This window comes from Eumetopias jubatus, unplaced genomic scaffold (assembly GCF_037043125.1).
Source record: "Eumetopias jubatus isolate StellerSeaLion01/CBP00866 unplaced genomic scaffold, mEumJub1_p1.0 scaffold_15, whole genome shotgun sequence".
NCBI lineage: Eukaryota > Metazoa > Chordata > Mammalia > Carnivora > Otariidae > Eumetopias > Eumetopias jubatus.
This window is the reverse complement of record NW_028274821.1, coordinates 73,203,719-73,226,225: the sequence shown is the minus strand read 5'-3', so window position 1 is coordinate 73,226,225 and position 22,507 is coordinate 73,203,719. Positions and strand designations below refer to the sequence as shown.

At 41.3% G+C, this 22,507-nt stretch overlaps 2 protein-coding genes across 5 annotated transcripts in view; one reads left to right on the top strand and one right to left on the bottom strand.

Moving 5' to 3' along the window:
* Positions 1-657, top strand: part of SHOC1 (shortage in chiasmata 1) — an 84,127-nt gene extending 83,470 nt beyond the window's left edge. For both annotated transcript variants that reach the window (XM_088019239.1, XM_028108702.2), the window contains exon 28: positions 557-657. In XM_088019239.1, coding sequence (XP_087875365.1) covers positions 557-657 — 101 coding nt within the window. The remainder of the gene's footprint in view (positions 1-556) is intronic.
* Positions 1-13,624, bottom strand: part of GNG10 (G protein subunit gamma 10) — a 35,259-nt gene extending 21,635 nt beyond the window's left edge. For 2 of the 3 annotated variants that reach the window (XR_015766910.1, XM_028108706.2), the window contains exons 1-2: positions 13,491-13,624; positions 8,800-8,931 (exon numbers count right to left, since the gene is read on the bottom strand). Coding sequence is in view for 2 of the 3 variants with exons in the window: in XM_028108706.2 (XP_027964507.1) it covers positions 8,806-8,931; positions 13,491-13,571 (207 nt within the window). In the remaining variant the exon portion in view is untranslated. Of the gene's footprint in view, positions 1-6,822; positions 7,778-8,799; positions 8,932-13,490 lie in introns of those variants that run through there. The other variant, XM_028108704.2, reaches the window with a different exon arrangement.
* Positions 13,625-22,507: the final 8,883 nt, after the last annotated feature.

Here is a 22,507-nt window from a genome sequence, read left to right as displayed (position 1 = left end):
GATAAAAATTACCTACCATACTGCTTTTTAAATTTGCTTATAATGGCATCCAACTCTTATAATTATGAGATTATATTCCCAGGAATAATTACTAAAACATTTTTAAATATTTTAGCCTCCTTTTTCACTGATTTAATTAATTAACCTCTATAAGAATCCAAATCTAGGATATTTCAGGCTAATGTGTCATATACTAATACAGTCATAGAAGGTGAGTCCATACATGATCACCACCTATCATATATCAAAGCTCAGGATAAATTCCACATTACAGATAGGAGATAATGAAGGAAAACTTAAATGAAAGAGTCTTAAATCTAGGGAGATTTAATTATTTGTGCAAAGCATGAGCATACAAATATGTGTACATGACACTAATTAGTATTGAGCCATTAGGTAGAGGTGCATTTATCTCATTATCATTTTATCTCAGTTTGTAAATGTTAACACTTTGTAGATAGATGAAGAGATAGGATGCACCAGAATAGCTGGAAAAAATAGCTATATTTTATTACTCTCAGAAATAAAATGGTTTTCCTTTTTCTTCTTTTAACAGATTTCATGTGCTCACAACTACCACAATTCAAAAAACGGCGTCTAGTGTATGAAAAAGTCCCTGGTAGAGTTGATGGACAAACTCGTCTGAGGTTTTTTTGAAAGAAAGGATAGTGTTCTGTGCCACATTCCTTTGTTTTTGATGAAAATCTAGTAACAAAATGATTTAGATTTGCTCATTCATTAAAGAAAATACATTGTTAGATGTTCTTGGTGCTTCCGTATTAAATTTTCAAAATCTATATTCTGCCCTATTGTTTGCATCTTTGTATGTGAAATATTCTAATTGGCATAATTGTCATAGGATCCAAATATCTTCCAGATTCACCTGAACATTGCAAGCCTTTTTTTTAAAGCAGTAGATACAATATATACATTTAGAGCGATAGCAGTATATGCAGTATGGTGTGTGTGGGTATATATAAATATAAATATATACATGTTATTTAGTTGTCTTCTGAAGGGCTTACTGCTTCCCACCTTTCCTCCAGCAAGCCTTTTAAAATGAGCCTCCATCTCAGTCTGACCCTTTAAGTCAAGAAGTGAAGATCACCAGAGTCAACCCTCCATCACCGAGAAAGTTAAAATCTAGGCAAAGTTCAAGTTAGAGAACTTCTCATTTATTTTTCTTAAAGATTTTATTTATTTACTTGAGAGAGAGAGCGCACAAAGGGAGAGTGAGAGGGAGAAGCCAACTCCTCGCCGAGCAGAGAGCTGGATGTGAGACTTGATCCCAGGATCCTGAGATCATGACCTGAGCCTTAGCCGACTGAGCCACCCAGGCACCAGAGAGAGAACTTCCCATTTAAAGTGTTGGCCTTCAGGGATGCCTGACTGGCTCAGTCGGAGGACTGTGCAACTCTTGATCCCAGGGTCATTAGTTTGAGCCCCACACTGGGTGTAGAGATTACTTAAATAAATAAATAAATACTTAAAGTGTTGCCTTCATAAATAAAAATTTAAAACTAAGAAAATATTTGCAACCTACATAATAAAAAAAATTTACATTCCTAATATACAAAGAATCCTACAAATTGATAGGAAGACAACTTAATAGAAGAGTGGACAAAATATATGAATAGATATTACACTGAAGAAACAAAAATAGCCAATAAACATTTGAAATTATATGTAGCTTCATTACTCATCAGGCAAATGCAAAGGAAAACAGATCACCTATCAGATCTGCAAAATTTTTGAAAATTAATAATATTCAGTGTCAGCATATTGGAGAAATAACACTTTCCTATACTGTTGGTACAACATTTTTGGAGGATAGTTTGTATATTTTTTAATGGATGATTGTAGGTTTCTAATTACTCTGGTATTTATATTCCATTGAGTACATTTTTTAAAAGATGTAATAATTTTATTTTAAAATGTCAGAATTCCTAATAAAGTTATATTCTTTGCAACTATTCGGTTATTAACAAAACTTTTACATGTCATCTCTAAAACGGAGGTAATGGGTTTTTGACATTATTATAGGTGGTACACCAGGAAAAATGTTTGAAGACCACAGGCATACTCTCCTGGCTTCTGAAATTATCACCCTATTACTACCAAAATTGACCTCTACCTTCTTAGATCCAAAAGACATGGAGACATCACCTTACTTGACCTCTCTTCAGCGTTTGATACTGTTAATCATGTCCTCCTTTTTGAAACAGGCTTAATACGACCTCTTACTTTCCTCCTCCTACTCTGCTCTTGCTATTACACTTTTATTTATAGGATATTTGGTTTTGCTTGGGTATGTAGAGGGTGGAGACTTTAAAGAGAAACTATTTCTGGACATCTAATTGGAATTTCTGTTCTACTTTTTTTTTTTTAAGATTTTATTTATTTATTTGACAGAGAGACACAGCGAAGAGAGGGAGCACAAGCGGGGGGAGTGGGAGAGGGAGAAGCAGGCTTCCCGCCAAGGAGGGAGCCCGAGGCGGGGCTCGATTGGGATCATGACCTGAGCCAAAGGCAGATGCTCAATGACTGAGCCACCCAGGTGCCCTGTTCTACTTTCTTAAAATTTTGTCAGGATATCTTCTAAACTAAGGTAAGGCTAAGGCTTCTCAGCTTGCAGATCTCCTTTATCCTGCCTTTAATCAGCTTCCACAGGAGAGGAGTTTCTTCATAGGCCATCAACTCCAGCAAGCCTTGAGACTAGGCTATCAACACTCATGTCCCTGCTTCCTCACCAAATTGAGTGGAAGTATGAGTCCTCCTGTGGGCATTCCTCAATGGCGCTTGCTGTTTAAAGACACATTCTGCCTGGGTGTGGAACAGCCTCTGTCAGAGGTATTGGGAAGCAAGTCTTGTGTTAGGAATCTGGGAACAATGGATAAAGTAAGTGAGCTCTGCTTTAGTAGAGTACTCCCTGGGAGCCATTGTGACATGACAGGTTGGGCTGATCATAGAAGCCCAAAGGTTCTGGTTGGATCCTTGTTAGGGGACCAAAACTGTCAGTCCGGCCTCCAAGGTCCTCTTCCAAACACCCCATCATGAGGAATTGTTTGGAACAGCCCCAACTTCTCAGGCTGGCTCTTGCAATGAACTTTGATTTTTCCCCCCTCTGAGAGCATTTCCCTGTGAGGTTTTTTCATGTTCCAAAGAGTTACTTGCCCTTAGATCCATTGCTGTGATAGTGCTTCTCATTTTTGAGAACTTTTGAGAGATCTTACTCCAAGTTTCTAGGTCCAGCCCTAAGTTTGTCCAGAACATCAGCTGCTCCCTCCAACTGTGGATGGGCATAGATACTCCTTCCCTTGCCACTGAGATACAAGGTATAAATGTGAATCAACACCAGGGCATCTCACCCCTTGCCTCTAACAGTGATAGGTTGGTTATTTTCCCCCACATAATAAACCGACTCTCAAACAAGGGATCCAATGATTTTAATAAACAGAGCAGCCTGGATTAGACGGGGTGGAGAATGCAAACAGCAATCCCAAATGAGGACTGAAAAAGTATATATTTTTCTGTCTTTTGCCTTTTTATTCAGTTTATGATTTTATCATACAACAGTTTTAACTTAATACTTATTTAAATTGAATTATTTATTTAAATTAAATTTTATATAGTAAAGTATACACATCTTTTCTTTTTTGATTTCCAGGTTTCGTGCCTTGCTTAGGAAGACCTCTTTTAAATTTTTACCTTAGTTATACAACTATTCCCTTAATTTTTCTTCTAATGCTTTTGTATTCCCTTTTGTTTAACCCATGTGGATTTTTTATTACATAATACAAGCCCAATTTTATTTCCTTCCAAATGGATGGCCATTTGAATAGAAAAGTCTATTTCTGAACTGTTATGATCCAATCATTTATTTGCCTATTCCTATATCACAATTTTGTTTTCTTTTTAATTTTTTAAAAAATCATAGTTTTAGGGGCGCCTGGGTGGCTCAGTCGGTGAAGCGTCTGCCTTCGGCTCAGGTCATGATCCCAGGGTCCTGGGATCAAGCCCCGCACCACGCTCCCTTCTCAGCAGGGAGCCTGCTTCTCCCTCTCCCTCTGCTGCTCCCCCTGCTTGTGCTGTCAAATAAATAAATAAAATCTTAAAAAAAAAAAGGGGGGGCACCTGAGTGGCTCAGTCAGTGTCTGCCTTCAACTCAGATCATGATCCTGAGTCCTGGGATTAAGTCCCCCATCGGGCTCCCTGCTGAGCAGGGAGCCTGCTTCTCCCTCTGCCCCTCCCCCTGCTTTCTCTCTCAAATAAATAAAATCTTAAAAAAAATAAAAAATCATAGTTTTGATTCAGCATGTTCAAAATAAGGGTTTTTTTTTTAAAGATTTTATTTATTTGAGAGAGAGAGTGTGTGAGTATGAGCCTTGGGGAGGGGCAGAGGGGGAGGATAGGGAGAGAATCTCAAGCAGATGCTGTGCTGGGCATGGAGCCCATGGGGCCAATCTCATGACCCTGAGATCGGCCTGAGTTGAAACCAAGTCAGACGCTTAACCAACTGAGCCACCCAGGTGCCCTATATTCAAAGTAAGTTTTAATATCCAGTAAGGCAGGTTTCACCCTCCCATGTTTTATACACACACACAGAGTTTTAAAAACTATTCTTGCAGGGGGGCACCTAAATGTATTCTTAAGAATTTTTTGTCATTAAAGCGGAAATGGTATATACTTTCCATTTCCATTTTTTTATTGAGAATGGTTTTTATTTATTCATTTATTTATTTGAGATAGAGAGAGGGGGAGTGGCAGGCGGGAGGGTGAGAAGCAGGCCCCCCACCGAGCGGGGAGCCTGATGTGGGGGCTAGATCACAGGACCCTGAGATCATGATCAGAGCTGAAGGCGGACGCTTAACTGAGCCACCCAGGCGCCCCTCCATTTCCATTTTTAACTAGCTATTGCCAGTGTAGAAAATACTTTTCATTTTTCTACATACTTTGTATCCAGCCAGCCCCTTAAATTCTGAGTATTTCTTTTCCCATATTCTCATCAGTTTTCAAAGTGTACAATTATATAATCCATAAGTAGATATTGCTTCTAAAATGTTTACCCCCTTTCGTTTTTTTCATCTACTGCATTAGCTAACACCTCTAAAGCAATGCTGAATAGGGGCGCCTGGGTGGCTGAGTTGGTTAAGCATCCGACTTGATTTCAGCTCAGGTCATGCTCTCAGGGCTGTGATGGCGGCCCTTGTCAGGCTCCGCACTCAGCAGAGAGTCTGCTTCTCTACCTCTTCCCCTCCCCCAGCTCACTCTCTGTCTCTCAAATAAATCTTTTTTAAAAAGGGAAAAAAGAAAGCAATGCTGAACAATAGTAGTGATAAAAAGTATGCTTGTTTTGTTTCTAACATGCTGAATACTTCCACATTCCACTATGTAGTATGAAATTTGCTGTTGCTTTTGATAGTCTTTATCATCTTTCTCTTCCAATTTCCCTAAGCCATTTAGTTCTTACTCAGAACAGCCCTTGAATTTTGTCAAATGACTTGTTGGCATAGATTCTTTAACCATTCATGTAATGAATTACACTTTAAACCATTCATGTAATGAATTACACTGACAGATTTTATCAAAATAGTTTTGTCAGGGGCGCCTGGGTGGCTCAGTTATTGGACATCTGCCTTCGGCTCGGGCCATGGTCCCGGGGTCCTGGGATCGAGCCCCGCATCGGGCTCTCTGCTCGGCAGGAAGCCTGCTTCTCCCTCTCCATTCCCCCTGCTTGTGTTCTCTCTCTCGCTGTGCCTCTCTCTGTCAAATAAATAAATCTTAAAAAAAACAGCAACAAATATGTGGTGCCATCTTTAAAAAAAAAATGGTTTTGTCAGGTTTTCTCTTGATATACTAGTGTATTTGATGTGCTTATATTTAGGGCAAATATCTATATTCATAAGTGAGACACCTATAGTTTCTTGTACTATCTTACCAACTTTTTGCCAAAGGAGAAATTGGAATCAAGAAAAGTTTTTTTTTTTTGACATACAAAAGGCTGTACATAATAATGTATACAACTTAAGGAGTTTGGAGGTTAAGTATATACCTCTGAAACCATTATCACAATCTACACCATAAACTTATCCATCATATCCAAAAGTTTCCTTCCACCCTATTATTTTTTGTGTTAACACCTAACATAGGATCAACTCTCTTAGTAAATTTTTCAGTATATAATACAATATACTAACCATGGGCACTATGCTGTAGAGTAGATCTTTAAGACTTACTTTTATAAATGAAAATGAATTTTTTAATGGAGATTTTTAAAAATGCTTATTGTTGTTAAGACGGAGACTGGAACATATTTAAATGTTGACAGAGGATCCAATAAAGTAGCTGAAGATAAAGGAGAAAGGATAATTGATAGTGTGATTTCAGAGAAGGTGAAACAGATCCAGAGAATAAATAGCAGGGTTAGAAAAGGGACACTTGAATTTTGATTGAATGGAGAGATTCAGATCACTTAGATTTGGAAGTTTAGTGGCCAGAAATTAAGGGAGTTTCCATATGATGGCTTCTATTTTCTCTATTTGGTAACACTATGCTAAAAGATATTTTCATTTATTTATTTATGGATTTATACATAACTATTTCAAAATGCAAATGTCACCAGAAATTGAGATGTTTCTGCAAATTATACGTATGTGTGTGTGTGTGTATATATATATATATATCTTTTTTTTTTACAAAGTTCTACAAGGACTTACAAGCAAAAATCTCACTTCCCACTTCTAGCACTCAATTTCACAAGGAAACAAAAATCTGTAACGCCTTAAAACAAAAGCAGACAGAAAATGTTGCTATCATAGAAAATGATGAATTAAGCAGAAATTTTATTTCCAAGCTCATCAAAGATTATTACAAACACAAATAAAGTATCCTTTTAAAAGTGTCCCAAATTAAATCAAAGGCATATCATCAACGTAAAACACTTGTGACATTAAGAATTTATTTAGGTCGTAATATTTTCACATTGTTTTTAATCATTTGCAATGTTCTGAGTAACACATTTAAACATTTTTTTAAAGACATGAGATAATGGTGTGTTTTTTTGTTTTTTGTTTTTTAAGTACAACCCAACTATAAAGTAGAGGAACTTAAGAAGACAAAGACCAAATCTGCTCATACACAAGATGGGGCAATCTAATACACAACACAACATGAATCTTTCCAAACAAGTTTGCTAAGAAACAGCTCTCATGTTTAGTGTTAAAAATAAAGCAATCTTCTCATTTAGAAAAATCAAGACATCATTTGACTAATAAAGCCTATTCTTCCCCCAGTTTTACACTTGCTTGTCTTCATTTAGAAACTGTAAATTCAGGAGAAAAGAACAGTTTTGTTATGGTATAAAAATCTTAGAAGCAACAAATTACAAATATTCAATTTTTTAACAAACAAAAATGTTTGCCTTCCCAAAATGTAAACATCCAGTAAATACAACAAACATAATATTCCAGCTATAGAAACACCAGTAATTCACTTATGAAAGAGGTGTATTTGGTGGTAACATTTTTGTTTAATACAAAAGCACTTTACCAAAAGAGTCTGACCATTATTATCTAAAGTCTTCGCCCTCACCCAGTTTCCTTATCTGAGTAGAAACTCATCAATTTCTATAGAATTTTGGCTATAGGACCAGGCCAAGGAAAGGTCTGAAATATCTAAGAGTCATTTGTCTGGAGAAAAGTGTTTTCTTGAGACTTGGAGGCAGTTAGTTATTCATCACTTTGCGCTTAAAAGCATTCCTCAGTGAACTTCTTCCTTACTGGAAAGAGAATTAGGTAGGTTTTCACATTAGTAAGATTTATACATATAATTAACTAGTCATCATTACAGGTCACTTTAGTGTTCTCAAAGTAGAAAGTAACAATATAAAAAACATCTAAGCTACATTGTTGAATGAGTAACACCCATTAAGGTGCTTTGTAAAAGGAAAATGCTATGCCAGCATAAGACTATTATTTTAATACCATAAATGTGGACATTTTCCATTAAAAGGTACAATAGTACCTGATAGCATGATTACTTCCTTCTGTTAATATGAATAATTTCCTTTTGCAAATATGTGAAAAAGGATCTAAGATGATTACTTACTGTATGAAAACCCCTCAGAACACATAATTTGAAATATGTTCGCCCCAAAAGACTCCAGTAACCTATGCCCTGACCTCTTCCAAAAAAGGGGGGAAAAAAAAAAGAAAGAAAATGTGAATGAATGAACACAACACTTTAGGACCCATGAAATTTCTAATATGCTACCAAAGAGGTGTTTTCATTTCAGCAATCATTTGTAAAGCTCTTTTAACTCTACCCACGCTTTTCCCTACTAGCTACATTTCTTCCTCTATTAAAACAGATATATTCTGAAAGCCTGCAGAAAAGAAATCATAGCTGGTGGTAAGAACAAGTCTCCTCTGGGGAGTCCTCAGTCCAGAGAGCAGCAAGTCTGCTGATAGCACCAAGCAGCAAATCACAACTCTGGGATGGTGTTAGGACAGAGATGGTAGGATTAAGGTCATGAAATTACTATCAGCCAACTCAGTTAAAAGAGCTCAAGTACATAAGAATATTAACATCTCATGAGTTAGTGCCCACGAGGATTGAGACTCTCTTAATGAGATGTATTCCACAGGCATGCTGACTAGAGTCACCCTTCAGGTGCATTTTGCTGTTTCTTATTTTAATCTCCCCAAGAATAGTAGATATTCAAAACTCAGTTGCCCGTCCCCTTGGGAAGCCCTGTGATAATGCCATGGCCCCAAGATAGCATGGTGTATCATTACTCACCAGCCTTTAGAATAAAGCACAGGATCTCGGCTCCCGGAAGGGGTTGCTTCCAGCTGGAACACCTACCAGCAAGGCATCCTTGCAGGCATTCTGCATGCAGTACTGTTGAAGCTCTGCAGCTGCCTGCGAGACCTGAAACAAAGGGACAAGAGCTTGCCGTACTGCTCACAGCCAGAGCCATTTGATACTCCGAAAAATGATCCTACCACTTGATAAAGGTCCCACATCTTGTGATCTCCAAAAGTCTCTTTTTTGCTGAAAGTTCTAATAACTGAACTTGAAAGAGGGAATGTTACAATTTCCATGATTAAGGGTATTTTTTTATTCAGTTGTTCCCTCAATAAAGGAAAAATAAAGCTGTATCTTTGATCCAGTTAGAATCCTAGTTTTGAGACTGAATTGGTAAAGAAAGCTCATTCTAGTACTTCCTTTACAAATTTTCATTTACAAAGCGTGCACTGATATAGTCAGATTTGCCATGTGAGCAGACTGTTTTAATGTTTACAAGGCTGGAGCCTTATCGAGTCCGCCCAAAACAAGTGACAAGTTTTCTCCACCAAGCCTTTGAGGCAGGATAGCTTATTGGTTAAGAGTGCAGCCTCTGGAACCAGAATGCCTGGACTCCTATTCAGCCCCAACATTACCTGTATGATCTTGGGCAAGTTAACTTAATTTCTCAGTTTTTGTTTTCTCATCTGTGAAATGTATTTTGTAATAGTACCTGACTCAGTGAGTTGATGAGACAATTAAATGAGCTAAATGCATGCAAAACACTTAGAATAGTGTCGACACATGGTCAGCAATACAGTTGTTGCAGACTACAAAAACAGTCACAATATTTTGCAGCTCCTCTCACCAAGAAGTGGAGTCTTTTTTTTTTTTTTAAATATTTTATTTATTTATTTATTTGACAGAGAGAGCAAGAGAGCACAAGCAGGGGGGGCAGCAGGCAGAGGGAAAGGGAGAAGCAGACTCCCCGCCGAGCAGGGAGCCTGATGCGGGACTCGATCCCACGACCCCAGGATCAGGACCCCAGCCGAAGGCAGACGCTCAACCGACTGAGCCACCCAAGTGCCCCAAGAAGTAGAGTCTTTACTCAAGACCCCTTGAATCTGGGTTGGCCTTGTGACCTGCTTTGACCAGGACAATGTGGCAGAAATAATGGGCAAGTCCTAAGCCGCAGGTCTCAAGAGCCCTTGCTGCTAACTCTCTTGCTGTAGTTGGAACTCTTAATTAAGACCATCTAATGAGCTCAGGCTAGCCTGCTGGAGATCTTGTGGAGAAGATCATCCAGCCACCAAAGAACGCTCCATTTGACTGCAGATGTGTGGAAGAGCCCAGCAAAGATCAGCAAAACTACACAGTTGAGCCCAGCTCAAATTGTTGACTTAAGAACTGCGAATTAATGAATGTTGGTTTAAATCACTAAGTTTTGGAGAAGTTTATTAGGCAGCACTGATAAATATTATTCTGCCTTTCTTCTTAGCCTCCATTTGATGCAGATTTGTACATCGAGGCTTTGCTCACATTCCATTTTATGTGCACTGAGAAGGTGTTTTGTATAAAATCTCACTCCTATCATACAAAAATGGTTCCAATTGCTGTTCAAGTATTACTACTAGTTTGTGTTAACTTTCCAAGCTTCTAAATAACTGAAAAATCAGCCCCTTATGTTATGGTTACCATCTAAGTTTCTAGAATGCTTTAGGAATTTTGGTTTCATTAATGTAATAAAATAAAATATTATCATCAAACTAATAGTTAAGCTTCCTTTTCCCTCAAAAGAAGTTCTGACATTTTCATGTTAATTATAACTGGAATTAATGGTTATATATAGCAGCTTTTAACTCACAGGAATTTAGAACCAATTATGCTCATGCTTAGTATCTCTCCATCAGAGGGAACAGATGAACTCACACACGATGGGTAGAAGGAGACTATCCTCCAGGACCCCTGGAAAAATGGGACTAACTGGACCCTGGCCTAAAGAACATGGTCAAAGAGTTAAGATGAGTGGATATGCAGAGAAAATAAGAGAAGAATAAAAGTGGTCAGCATTTCTCTAGCACTTTTACAGGAAAAAGACTCTGGGGGTGGGGTGAGGGTGGAGTACAAGCCCAAACACTTAGAAGCTGTCATTTGCCATGGGAGGTAGGATACCCAAATTACATGGCTTTCCTTGGTTTGAGTCCATGCTCACCCAGCAACTTCTGAGATTTCTCCAAAACAGAGAAGGGGCCCTTGGAAGGATATCAAGCATTCCAATCACTGGGAAGGGATGCCCTCCATTATATGCTAGAAAACTGGTGTCCTGGTTTATTTACTAGTTAGCAAGTCTGCTAGAGAAGACATCTGTGGGTGTGCTGAGAGCATCCATTCACTATTGAGCCCTGCAAAGAGGCAAACTAGACCATGGAGTGTTGTGACTCCCTAGGGTACTGCCTGAGAGAAGCCCACCAAGCACCTGAAACCATACTACCATGAGAACACCTCACAAATAAGGTTATTATCTGTGTGACCTTGAGCAATTCACTTGAATTCTCTGGGTCTGTTTCATCACTCAAAATTATTTTTTAAATGTAGAAAATATCTTGCCTAGCCACTCCACAAGGTAGGCAAGAATCTGGCCCACAGCTCTCCTTTCCCTCTCAGGTGCCAACATCATCCTGACCATTTTCAACAACCCTAGTTCCAGTTCCCTGACCTCCTTTCCTCAGACAGCCTTCTCAATGCCAACAGTTATAGCCAACATGTGTAACTGCTCCACAACTGAAATTTTACACTTCAACTTCCTACTTTCTGATCACAATCTCTCCCACCCATCCAGAATGCTACTTCCTTCTCACTACATCCGTTCTTTGACCTCAAGAAGGCCTCCTCCCCTTTTGCGCCGCCCATCACCAGGAGGCTGGCTCCGTTCCTTCTCTATCCAGCCTATGTTTAGCCTCCTTCTGGCCAACCCCTCAAGCTCCTTGCCCTTTGCCCCCACTTCCATCTTTCTGGTATACCGCCTCTGCTAACCCACTACTTGGATCAACTACCATTCACCTTGGACACTCACATTCCTGGGTGGCTAAGTGCTAGTGGAGAAAAAAAAATCCACAAGTAGGCCAATCAGTCTCCAATCTCAAAGGAGCTGGGTCTTCAGAGTCACAAGGTGTCTATGGATGTGCCTGGTAGGGGCTCCTCTCCCATTCCCAACAGCACTCTCCTCCACCCTCACTCTTGTGACTCTATTAGCTCCCCCCCCCTTTGCCCTAGAAGAAAACTTGGTCTTCTATTTCACAAAGAAAACTGTCATCATACAAGTCCTTAAGTCCACATGTCTAGAAACATCTATCTTCACACACGTCCTGATCTCCTTTCCTCCTGTCTCACAAGGTGCCCCTCCAATCCATGTCCCCACAGGCAGACTGCCTGTCTCCTCTACCTCCAATTCGCCTTCTCTATTTGGTCCCCCTCAATCTAAAAACACTTTGTTCCTTTCCCTCAACCTCTAAATAAAGCTTTTCATTTCCCAAATTTAAAAAAAAAAAGTTGTTTCCTCTTAGAACCAGATTTCTTTAAAAAGGCCTGTCTACCCTTTTACAATCTAGGTTCTGCTTCTACTACTACATATGTCACTAAAACGTCTTCTGCATTCCATAACTCTCTTCACCTTGTTTTATAATCTTCACTATGGTCTGAATTATTTTACTTATCGGCTAATGTGTTTATTGATGACCTTCGCCACTATTATCACCATATTCTCAGTACCTAGAATAGTGCCAACTACAGAGAAAAGGCACTACGGAGGTACATGGACTATCCCAGCGGTGTTCATTCATACAGACGAACGTACATTCTATAAATAATGCTACCCTAGCTGCTCAACACAATATACAGCAGATGCTTTTCAATCAACTGACTAAACATTAGACATAAGAACTAAGCCCCACATTTTTGAAAACCCCTCCTTCCTTGCTTTCCCTTGGTTCTCCTCTCCTCTCAGCCATCTTTTGGCTGGTCCTGGGTTCCACACTCTGGTCTTTTCGTTAATAAACTTTTTTTAACTCCCACACATTCTCATGACTTTAGGCCTTGTTCTCTGAGCCTCCAGCCCTACTTGGATATCTCGGCAAAGCCCCCATGTCCAACACTGAACTCATTCCGCGAACCCGCTCTCCCCCCTCTGCTGGGGCGAAGGGCAGCGCCCTACACCCGGTCACCACGCCAGAAACCTGAGCCCCGTCTTCCTCCGAGCTCTCGCTCTCGTCCTATCAATCCTTCACGAAGGCCGGTCCTCGTCGCCTCCGCAGGCCCGGACCGCATCCTCCCGCAACAGCCCAGCCAGGCCGGCAGCGCGGTGCCCGCATCCCTGGCCTGCGCGCGCGCGCCCGGCTCCGCAGCCCCCACCCCGCCCCCACCCCGAGTCCGGGGCCGCACCGCCGACTGGGAAACGCCCCCAGGGCGCTCGGCCCCGGCCATGCTCCGGAGGACTCGCCCGGCTCCCCCGGCCCACCAGGCCCGGCCTCCTCCCACCGGCCGCATCCCCGCCGAGGCCGGGCAGCTGGCCGGGACCGGGCCGCCGTTCTCACGGCCGCCCACCACGACGGCCCACCAGAGCCGGCCTCTCCCCTCCTGTCTCCCCGGCGGCGGCGGGAGAGCGCCGTCACCGCGCCCTGAGGAAAGGGCGCCGCTGCCCGCCTCACCTTGATCCTCTCCACGCCGGCCTCCAGCTTGAGCTGCTCCACCAGGCGCTGCAGGGCGTTCACGCTGGCCCCGGAAGACATGGCGGCGGCGCTGGGCTCCGAAGGCGGGGGAGCCGGGCTGCGGGAGCCGCGAGGCCCCGAGCGCGAGCACCGCCCCGGGGCGGGGAAGCCGCTGCGCCCGCCCCGCCGCCCGCCGCCCCGCCTCTCCCGGTGGCCGTGCCCCGCGCGACAGGAGCCGCAGGTAAGCGATGGTGTCGGGTCCCGAGTCGCCCCTGATCTCTAAACGTGGTTAGTACCCGCTGCTGCGCCTGCACGCGGAGCGGCGCGGTGGCCCCATCTCCTCAACGCGGCGGGGCATCGGGAGGAGTGGGCGCGACCTGCGGGGGTGGGGGGCTCTGGGGCTCGGGAAGGTGGAGACGCACTCCTGAGAAATCGGGACTGTGACTCCGTGTGGCTGGAGCCCAGGTGGCAAAGGAGTTGAAGTAAGCTCGTGAAGGCTTCCGTGCCTTGCTGCAATGGGGCTGGGGGAAGAGGGAGGACGGTTGGTAAGGAGCCCCTGAAACGCTAACAGGTCTGTGGGGTCACCTGTTACTGTTTCGTGGGAATCCCGTCAAGTTGACGACTCGGTAGGTAAGTAAGGTGAGCAGGGCTCCAATCCCAGGCCTTGACATCTTTCTGGAACCTATAGAAGAAAACTAAATTCAGCTTCCCCCACCCCCCGTCCCATCTCACCATTTAACTATAACATTGTTTCTGTTGTGCTGCATTCTTTTTTTTAAAGATTTTATTTATTTTATCGGAGAAAGAAAGAGAGAGAACAGGGGGAGGAGAGAGGGAGAGAATGTCAAGCCGACTCCGCCAGGAGAGGGGCTGACCTGACCCGAAGGCAGCCTCTTAACTGACTGAGCCACCCAGGCGCCCCTCTTTTTTTTTTTTTTTTAATTGTGTACATTAGTTTGTTTTACAAAACCGGCATCATTACTACATGTAAAATGTATGTTTTGTGTTAAATTTTTTCACTTGATGTGTTGTGAATATTGCCTTTATCATTGTACACCATTGTACAGTAGTAGATCCTTGAGCAACACAGGTTTGAACTGCGCGAGTCCACTTATACTTTTTTTTTCAGTACAGTACTGAAAATATTTTCTCTTCCTTATGATTTTCTTTTTTTTTTTAAGACTTATCTATTTATTTACTTATTTATTTGAGAGAGAGAGGGAGTGGAGGGGCAGAGGGAGAAGGAAAGAAACGGATTTCCTGGAGAGCATGGAGCCCAACCCGGGCTGGATCTCAGCACCCTGAGATCATGATGAGAGCCAAAACCAAGAATCAGTAGCTCAACCAACTGAGCCACCCAGGTGCCCCTTCCTTATGATTTTCTTAACATTTTCTTTTCTCTAGCTTTATTGGAAGAGTACAGTAAAAATTACAGCATACAAAATATGTGTTAATTAACTATTTGTTATTGGTAAGACTTCCAGTCAACAGTAGGCTATTAGTAGTTAAGTTTTGGGGGAGTCAAAATTTATATGTGGATTTTTGACTGCATGGGGTCAGTGCCCCTATTCCCCCATTGTTCAAAGGTCAGCTGTATATGTCAACTCATTTAAACTGAGTAATGTCAAAAGGTAATATATTGGCTTACATAACTGAAAAGCCCAGGGGCTTTAAAGTAGTGGATTTAATTGCCCAAATACTAGCTTTGGGGCTCTCTACCTTTTGGCTCTGCTTTTTTGGGGTGTTGGCCTCATTTTCTTCAGTGGTAAATAGACTTTCTCTAAGAGGTACTGTAAAGGAAGGTCCATTCCATGCTTTCATTGTCCCAAGCTAGCAAACTCAGGAGCAAGAGCGCCTCTTTTCTTTCTCATTGTTCCAACAAAAACCCCTATACTGGATCTTACCAACCTTATTCAGTCATGTGCCCACCCTGAACCAATCATTATTTGAAAGCAAGCGTTATGTAGAGTTGGAATGCCCAGATTAGCTGTGCCTAGCCAGGAGGAGGAGGAGGGATGCACCACCCAACTTCCCCATTTAGGACTGAGCCACTCATTCCCCCAGCAGCTGGGAGTAGCTGCAACTGATGTCTCAGCCAAGTACCTCTCTGGGAACTGCCCTTAGCTGATAGCCATCCCTCCCAGTGTCAGTGCTCATCCAAATTGATGTGGGATGTGTAAGACCCAAACCCTAACCCCCTTGCCTCGAGTCAGAACAACATTGAAAGATGATCCCACCTCTACAGCTCCTTGCTGGGATCATCTGAGGCCTTTATGGCAACTACGTCACAGTTCACCTCCTCCCTCTGCCCAGTCCTCACTCCCTAGCCTCTCCCACAGGGGTTGATTTTGACACTCCCCCCAGTAAACTTTCTGCATGAAAATCTCTTAGAGTCTGTTTCTCTGAGGAACCCAAGCTAAGACACCCAAACTACATGGACTGAGGGGGGTAAGGGAAGAGTGGTTCCCCAAAGGAAAACCAGATGCTGATACCAGAAGGGGGCCAGGAGCAGTCAGAAAAGATATACCCTACACCTATTACTTTTAATGAATGCATGATATTCCATTGTACAACTGGATCATAACTTACCTACCGCCCTATTACTTAGCATTGTGATGACCTCCTTAAACATACAGCTTCGTACATGTTTGGTTTGGGAGCAGGGTTTGAATGCATTCCTAAAAGTGGAATTGATGGACTAAAAATATAAACAGTTTCTTACACTTTTCCCAATTTGATCCTCCAGAAGGTGGTAGCAATCAACTGCTATTCCCACCAGAAGACTGCTTATTTCTCTGCACCTTCACAATTCTATGTTGTGGTTCTTTATCTTTACTAACCTAATAGATGAAATATTGCATCTCAAATCTCTTAAATATCTTAAGTGTTGAGACTGAACATTTCTTTTTATTTTGTGAGCTATGTGTTCAGTCTTTGCGGTGTTAAAATTTTTCTTATGACGAGCAGATTTGCAAATGTTAAAGCCCTCTCTAGTGACAAGTTTCCTTACCACAAAACTTAAATTACATTCTAGTCAAAAGATGAAACTACATGTTGGGAACATTACTAGATTGGGGAGTAAGGCGAGTAGAATGGTCATGTGTCAAAAAGGTGTGGCAAAGAACTCAGAGCAAAGATATACAGAGTGGAAGGGTTAGGGAAAGCTCCTCATAAATGGCAGGACCAAGACTTTGAAAATCTGAGTCCTGCACATGGCACAGAGCACAGGGGAGTGAGGGGAGAGCAGGCCATCTATACGTGGAGGGAATGAATGACGAATGGAGAAGGCTCTAGTGAGCAAGAGAAGATACAAAGCTGATAAGCCTCAAAGTCACAGAAAACCTCAAAAGAAATAGAAAAGTTTGTGGCAAACAGTGGTATAGCCACATGGTAACACATTTTAGGAATGTTAATCTGGGATGAGGATACAAAATAAACTGAAACTGGGGAAACAAAATGACTTCAATAATGGTTTTGTTTTGTCTTTTTGGTGGAGAGAGTGGCTGGAATGAGGCCCTAGGTAGGACTACAAAGGTGGGATGGAGAACAAATTAAAAAGACTGAATCAGGCATATTCCATGGCGGTTATAAAATGCAAAGGAAATGGGGTAAAGGTTCTGAAGCAGAGAGCAGGCTAGAACTGGTGCCTGTGACAGATGTTAGGAAACAGTCCTAGGCTTAAAGGGAGGAGTAAAGAACAAAGATGAGTTTGGCTTAGGAGAAACCAAGTCTTCAGCTGTAATGCTGTGTGCCTCTAGGTAGTTAGAAATGTTAACTGGCAAGATGCTGATATGGAAGACATCTGCACAGCACAATGACAGCTGAAGCAGTGAGATTATCTCCATTTAGAAAAGACAGCTTGGGGCTGCCCACAGTGAGGAGACACATAATGTAATACCTGTGTGTTAACCACAGGTAGCAGAAAATGTTCAGAGATGAGTCCCATCTCCCTTTTTCATGCTGTACACACCCACTATTTCTGCCCACCTCTGTATGATTGATTGTGCTACTCTCTTGGAGAGGAATGGTCTGACTTGGAAAGAAACAGCAAGGTTCTGGCATAGAGCCTCCCACAGTGATCCATAGACAGGCAAGCTTGGTGCCACTGACCATCTGTGTTTTTGCTTTATACTTTACCAAAATGTCTTCTCATCCATCATTTTTGCATCATGGAACTTCAGAGTGAAGAGACCTTCATATAATGTAATCCATCCCAATTGTAGAGATGAGGAAACTAAGAGCCACTAAGGAAAGTGACTTACGTAGTATCTCACAAAGTAGGAGTAGGGAAAAGAACTTTCATTTTAGCTTCCAAGAGAAGTCACTGCTCATCTGGAGGAGTAGAGTCTGTTCCCACAGATGTAGTTATTTCTAGAGCTCTGAAAATAGGTGAGGCCCAGGAACAGAGAATCCTTTCCTTCTTACCCCAGCTAAAATGCGCAGATCACCAATATATTATTTAAAAATTTTGTTACTGGGGCGCCTGGGTGGCTCAGTTGGTTAAGCGACTGCCTTCGGCTCAGGTCATGATCCTGGAGTCCTGGGATCGAGTCCCGCATCGGGCTCCCTGCTCAGCAGGGAGTCTGCTTCTCCCTCTGACCCTCTGCCCTCTCGTGCTCTCTCTCTCTCTCTCATTCTCTCTCTCTCAAATAAATAAATAAATAAATCTTTAAAAAAAAATAAAAATAAAAATTTTGTTACCCATTTTTTTCTTGGTTAAAATAAGAACTTACAATACAAATCAAAATCACAGTGAGTTACCACCTCACACCTATCAGAATGGCTAAAATTAACTCAGGAAACAACAGATGATGGCAAGGATGCGGAGAAAGGGGAACCCTCTTACACTGCTGGTGGGAATGCAAGCTGGTGCAGCCACTCTGGAAAACAGTATGGAGGTTCTGTGACAAGTTAAAAAAACAGAGCTACTCTACAACCCAGCAATTGCACTACTAGGTATTTATCCAAATGATACAAACATAGTGATTCGAAGGGGCACATGCACCCCAATGTTTATAGCAGCCTTATCAACAATAGCCAAATTATGGAAAGAGCCCAAATGTCTATCAGCTGATGACTGGATAAAGAAGATGCAGTATATATATCCACTGGAATATTACTCAACCATCAAAAAGAATGGGATCTTGCCATTTGCAACGACGTGGATGGAACTAGAGGGTATTATGCTAAGCGAAGTTAAGTCAGTCAGAAAGACAAGTACCATATGATTTCACTCATATGTGGAATTTAAGAAACAAAACATTAACATGGGGAAGGGAAGAAAAAAAGAGGGACGCAAACCATAAGAGACTCTTAATATAAAGAACAAACAGGGTTGATGGAGGGATGTGGGTGGAGAATGGGCTAAATAGGTAATGGGGATTAAAGGAGGATACTTGTGATGAGCAGTGGGTGTTACATGTAAGTGATGAATTACTCAAGTCTGCACCTAAAACCAGTTTTACCATATGTGTCAACTAGAATTTAAAAACTTGAAGTAAAAAAATAAGAACTTACTAATTTCCACTGTTTTTAAGAATCTCAGTACTTTTTAGAAATGTCAGTGTCTTTTTTTTTTTTTTAAGATTTTATTTATTCATGAGAGACAGAGAGAAAGAGGCAGAGGGAGAAGCAGGCTCCCCAAGCTGCAGGGAGCCCGATGCGGACTTGATTCCAGGACCCCGGGATCACGATCTAAGCCGAAGGCAGATGCTTAACCATCTGAGCCACCCAGGCACCCTGTCAGTGTCCTTGTAAGGACAAATGTTTTGTTTCTGTTATAATGTATATAATTCTTCACTCCTCTGACCTGTGTTTTTGTCACCTTTTTACTAACCATGGGTTATTTTTCCAGAAAAGGAGCTTCAAATAACTCTTCTCCATAAAAATAATGAGGGGTGACTGGGTGGCTCAGTTGGTTAAACAGCCAACTCTTGATTTTGGCTTAGGCCCCGACCTCAGAGCCATGAGACTGAGCTCCAAGTCGGGTTCTGCACTCAGTAGGGAGTCTGCTTGAGATTCTCTCTCCCCCTCTCTCTGCCCCACCCCCACTTGCTTGCTCTCTCGCTCTCTTTCTCAAGTAAATAAATACATGTTTTAAAAAATGATATATATGATATATAATGGGAAGGTTTGTATTTCTGCCAACGTTATGTCAGAATGACAACAATATATACCTTCAGTTTTCTAAAATGATTTAAAAGAAACAGGAAAACGCTTTAACAGCTGTATTTCATGTGACACAGTATAATGTACCATAAAAAAACTATTTCACTTCTTACACCCATTGCATTTAGAACTTAGAATAATGAAGCAGGAGCTAAAGGCTCACTAGCAGGTTTGTAGGTGTAGCTTCTCCAGAGAGATTTTCACAGGCATTTTTGAGACTTTGGGAGGCAGTGGAACTTAGGGCTCCTTGTCCTTTTGAACAGCTGTTCCAAGCCTACCTCTTTATCTCATTGACAGTGTCCCTGCAGTGAATGTAGGCCGTAAACTAGCAAGTAGCTGATGTTGTTTGTTGTCCCTGAAAGTTCAGTCTTTCTTGAGTTGTCATCTCAGCTGCTTCAACTTCTACCTCAAATGCAACAAGAGCCAGGTAGCTGCCTGTAAAATATATAATCCCAGCCCTAAGGGGCATCACTTTCCCACTCTAGCACAGTACCCTGCCCAAGGTAAGAGATTCAAATACCTATTAAAAGAATAAAGAAACAAGGGGTTTGTAGTCATCACTAAACACACTCCTGTTAACATGGATTTTAACAAATGAAAATGACTCTTCCCTGTTTCCTCTAAAAGCAAGAAAACCCATTTATTGAGCACTTAACATATGCCAATACTTTACCCCTGTCTTGGTTAATTCTCACAAGAATCCTGTGTAGTTAGTAAACCTACTATTAAAAATGAGAAAATGAGGTTCAGAGGTTAACCTGCCCAAAGTCAAGTTACTGGTCATTCACAGAGTCAGAAACCAAATCTTGGTCTATCTGGCTGCAAAGCCTGACTGAGCCCTTCCACTGCATCTGGCTCACTCTTCCTGAGGTTATAAAAGGAGAACTGTTGAAGGGGACGAAGTTTCTCCATCCCTAATGACACCCAGGAGGATGGGTCTATTAAGAAACCCCATTTGTCACTGACCTAAGACCATGTGATCCATCCCATACATAATTGTCAGGGATACTCTGAATCCTTCAAATGCTAAGAATCTGATTAAAGTTTACAACGAATTAGGTAGCTTTTTAATACCCATAACATTTCCCAATTGCAGGCAATCTAATCTACTTCAGACCCTAAACCTATATGAATTTGCAGGCTATATTAGAATGTTAAATCCTAATTATCTAAAAAGATCCCCTCATTTCACAGATGAGGAAACCAGAAAGGTAAAATAATTTGTTTAGCAAATTTTATTGAGTTATTAGGTTCTAGATTTGGCCTTAACCCATTCTTAAATGTGAAGAGTATTGCATTTTGCAAGTAAGATTAAATACTTCATCCATACACTAGTTTGTGTCAATACCAGTATTTATCTCCCTCAAATGCACAATTGCAACTCGAGATCATGTCTGACTTAATGTCTTAAAGTAGCTAGATCTATTTATAATAATGTCTTATAGAAGCCATTTATCTTTACTTTTCACAAAACTTTGGTTTGGGGCCAGTAGACTGGTTCATAATACTAGCTGAATGTTAGCTTAGCTTAGCGATGGCTTCCATTCAAGCAAAATATCTCCAAGGTTTGGGAGTTAAAAGTTTATTACCCTGTCCAAAGTAAAAAAAAAAAAAAAAAAAAAAGAATCTCAAAGAAAATGAACTATGATTTTCTAAACATAAATTCAGTAGTACTAAAATACTCTCTAATCTCAACTATTTTTTTCATGTAACACTTAAAAATCCTATCTACCATAATTTTTAAGATTATGTGTATAGATGTTCAATGAAACAGCAACCTCTGATTTGTAGAACTTGGAGAATTCATAAAGAAGACAACTGAAGGGCACCTGGGTGGCTCAGTTGGTTAAGTGTGTCTGCCTTTGGCTCAGGTCATGATCCCAGGGTTCTGGGATCGAGCCTCACATCGGGGAGCCTGCTTCTCCCTCTCCCTTTACCTGCCGCTCCCACTGCTTGTGCCCTCTCTCTCTGTCAAATAAATAGATAAAATCTTAGGAAAGAAAGAAAAGGAAAGGAAAAAGGAAAGGAAAGGAAGAAAGAAGACCACTGAGGGAAAGGGCTTTAAAAAGGGAGGGAGGGAGGGAGGGAAAGAAAGACCACTGAGGAAAGGGCTAGCAGTGGAATCTCTTATGAAGATATTTGACATGAATATGATCCTAAGAGTAATTTTAGCACAGACCTCAATTATATAGAGTGATAATAGACAGCAGTGAACAACTATGCACTATAAACCCCTACATGTCAAACAAAAGGAAATGGTGATAGGATAGCCTTAAAACGGAGCACAAGAAAAAATATCTAACTAGTGAGGTTGTGGGATCCTCCACCTAGGATTCTCCTCCAGATGGTTCTAAAATTGAGAAGTTTTGGTTTTTTGGTGGGGGATGGACAGAGTATGAATAAAGATTATTCATAGTACTTGAATGACACAACTAATGGCTCTTCCTTCACTCTAGGATTTTGAAGCATATTTTGTTGAGGGAAGGAAAGAGAAAAATCATAGTCCTTCTGTAAGGAGAATCCATTTATCTTGACCCATGCAATGACCCTGATTCTAAAAGAATGACCAAACTTTTACCAAGGGAGAAGGCTGCTGGGGGTGATTCCAGAAATGAGGTTTCAATAAAGCCAGGGAAAAATACAATAATTTAGCAGATATGCAAAATAATTTCCAACACACATTGTTTGTATCAGCCAACCTTTATGAATGCTAACATACCCAGTCCTTTTATTATTCCTTATTACTAGGTGTAACAAAAAAATACTTAGAATACCAGAAGTTTGAAATTTTAACAGAGGGGCAAGTGCCTTAGAAAAATATATTTCAGAATTTTAGAACAGCAAAGGGG